The sequence below is a fragment of the Fulmarus glacialis genome, unplaced genomic scaffold (assembly GCF_000690835.1).
Source record: "Fulmarus glacialis isolate BGI_N327 unplaced genomic scaffold, ASM69083v1 scaffold44824, whole genome shotgun sequence".
Classification (NCBI taxonomy): Eukaryota; Metazoa; Chordata; class Aves; order Procellariiformes; family Procellariidae; genus Fulmarus; species Fulmarus glacialis.
Window position 1 is genome coordinate 1 of NW_009210713.1, and position 3,151 is coordinate 3,151.

Here is a 3,151-nt window from a genome sequence, read left to right on the forward strand (position 1 = left end):
CCCCCTCAGTCCAACCCGCCAAGGGCCAGGCAGAGGTTACAGCCAGACAGACAGATAAGAAAATACTTCTGATATTTCTCAGAAACAGCTTTTAGAAACCACAGTTTTTACAGCTCCCCATAGAAAAGATGGGTTTGGGCACAGGCCACGGCCCAGGTCTTCTGCTAGTAGAAACGCTTGTTCCGCTCCTGGCGTTTCTGGAAGACCACCGCTCCCACCACAGCGCAGACAATGATGCCCAGCAGCGCGCAGAGCAGGAGCAGGAACACTTTCCAGCCCGTCAGAGGACCACTTCGGAAGTTCCCCGTCGGGTCATCCACGTTGTCTGCAAGGAGAAGAACAGCTACAGAGGCCGATGCAACCTCGCTCCTGTGGGGCCTCACGGGGACTCACAGCTTTGACACCCTTCAACAGGCCTTTAAGAGTCCAGCCCCAGCATCCCAATGCTCTACCAAAGGTTTCTGAAGCCCAGAGACTCACCTTTGGGTGATTTAAGGAGGCTGACGCTGGGCTCAATCTTGGTCCAGTCAACAGTCTCATCTTCTAGAGGGTGCTCCACCATGAGCTGGAATAGCTTCATCGAGATAATGTCGTGATTATCTAGGAAACAACCGTCAGCACCAAACACTGTCAGAAGCTCTGAGAGATGTCCACACGCTCAGAGCATCTAGGTCCATGCTCTGCCAGATCCAGGTCTCCCTCCCTCCCAAGTCACCCTCACACCCCAGGTATCAAACTGCAATTTGAGATGCTCCTTAGCTCTTAGGTGCCTCCCTTCCCAGGCCACAGGTCCCTACCCAATAGGGTTTCAAGATTTTAACAATTCACGGAAAAGAAGCCATCGAAGACATCCAATGCATCCATAACAGTATATTCCAGGCTCCACACAGCAGGTATGCCTGCAAGCAAAGCCCCCTCTCACCAGACAAATCTCCAGTGCCAGCAGAAGCACCAAAGAAGTAGCCGGTTGGCAGCTGCACCCCTGCAATGTCAATGCAGTTCTTCCATTCGTTCTTGTCTTCCACGTCGGTCATCACCTGCAACACCAGGGGAGCATCACACCAAGAACGCACGCCGCCATCCTGCCCGCCTGCAGCTCTTTTGGAGCCGGAGACGCAGGTGGTCAAGCTTGGAAAACCATCTCCAGTTCACCTACTGACACAGCAACATCCGCCCCTCCGCACTGCCCCCTCTAACGTGCAAGAGACACCCTGCAGAAGGTGTCCGCCACATCTCACCGTCAGGCGACCTCGGGAGTACCGAATTGCCAGGAAAGTGTCATGGTTCTGGTTCCGAAGGTCGGCAGTGCACCCTGCCAGCTCCGTCCAGCGCCCGTCCTTACTGTGGTCGTATGTCAGGGAGCCGTTGTTCACCATTGCGGAGATATAGGGGAACACGCGCTGCAGGGAGGAGAGCGCTGGTGCTTTCAGTCTGCAGGAGCCTTTGAGCTGCAGCCCAAGAGCCACCTTCCCCTGCCTGGTGAGAACCTCAGCGAGTGCAGGATCTCAGCCAGGCACAGCAAGAGAGCCATGGCTTTGCTGCACAGTCAGGTACAGAGGGTAGAACAATGAAATCAAGGCTCCTTTTCTACATTAAGCTGCTTCCAAACTGAGCGAGAGCTTGTTCTGGCTAAAGCAGAGCAGCCGTTTCTGACCTTCTGTATGAAGACCCCCCAGGAGCCCACACCGCACCACGTGGCCAGGGCAATGAGACCGCCCCAGACTTGCAGAGTAAGCACCAGACTGGGTAGGAAGTGGAAGAACAGAACAGAGGACCCAGAACAAGCAGAAATCTCACATAAGCAGCATAACCACGCTCACAGCTTTGTAGTCAGCAGATTCTGTACACTGGAAGAGGCCAAATGGAGGGAAGAACTCACCTCCCAGTGAGCATCAAGACAACAGGGGTATGGGGTCATTTCCAGGTGCTTTACCACTTAAGTGTAGCATCAAGACAACAGGGGGATGGGGTCATTTCCAGGTGCTTTACCACTTAAGTGTCATGTTTTCGGTGCAATAGATCTCACTAGCAGTTATGTTTTCTGACTGTGCCATGACAACATCCACGAATACAGAGCAGGAAAGAAGAAAAGGACCAACAGCCCCCACGGGACCGATCTGTATTTTGGCCATGGGGAATTCTGGAGCAAAAAGCCAGCCCAGGAGTTTCTCTTAGAGACACCCAGGTTGGAAACAGAGAATAAGGCCAGAAACAACGTGGGATGATCAACCAAACCACAGAGAAGTTCAAGAAATGACACTTGGGATAAATACACTTTCAGGTGGACTCCTCTAATTTAACTTAATAGGCGGTGCGTAGTTTACACCAGCTCCATGCTGACCTCTCATCCTGAGGGGAAAAAGCCTTGGAAACATCCGTGTAATCAACAACAGCAGAAGGCAGAGCAAGGACCTTCTTATCTCCGTTAATGCACGCACAAACTCTTCCCTTTACCAACTCCCATGACAGGAAGAGCAGCCCACTATCACGTACGGAGAGACTTTTCCGGGCGTGAAGCACTCGGAGCACAAAGCCGTGAGGGAACAGCCTTCTCGGCACTGAACAAGCTCCGTGAACTACTCACCTCTGTCGCTTCATCGTTGGGATATGTATCAAGGAAGATAGCCAGTCCGTGAAAGTTGTCCTTGCTGCCAAAGACAGGACCTGGAACAGGGCAGAACATAGGGAACAGAAGGCTCTCAGAAGGAATTTGTGCTCAGAGACTTCTATTGAGAAGAGCTGCGAGAGCTGTTTATTGCCAGGCAGATGACTGAGGGCGCCCGTTTCCAGGGCAGAACGCACAGGACACGCCATCCCCATCTCGTGAAACCAGACAGAGGGGAGCTCAAGCAACCGCCCTGGCGAGAAACCTTCCAGGACAGGGGTGGCTCTGAGGGCAGCTCCCTGGGCTGCCCCAGGGCATGTACAAGTGGTGACGAGGCCTCAGCCCGGCCAGGCGGCCCCGGCTGCACACCGTACCTGGCACCAGGCGCTCCTGCGTGTACCACAGGGCCAGGCCGTCCCCGTGCAGGTTCTTCTTGCCGGCTCCGTGGATCTTGAAGTGGACGTGGAGCTCCCAATCCTTGAGGAAGCAGGGCTGTGCGGAGAGACCGCCCAGCGGCGTCAGGGCAAGAGCCGGGAGAGGCGCTGG

At 54.3% G+C, this 3,151-nt stretch overlaps 1 protein-coding gene across 1 annotated transcript; it reads right to left on the bottom strand.

Moving 5' to 3' along the window:
- Nucleotide 1: 1 nt before the first annotated feature.
- LMAN2 (lectin, mannose-binding 2) lies at nucleotides 2-3,133 on the bottom strand (the record flags this gene model as incomplete). Its single annotated transcript, XM_009577259.1, has 6 exons — nucleotides 2-325; nucleotides 481-600; nucleotides 923-1,037; nucleotides 1,239-1,400; nucleotides 2,585-2,664; nucleotides 2,980-3,133. Coding segments are annotated over 6 exons (792 nt in total), but the record flags the coding sequence as incomplete, so codon positions are not given.
- Nucleotides 3,134-3,151: the final 18 nt, after the last annotated feature.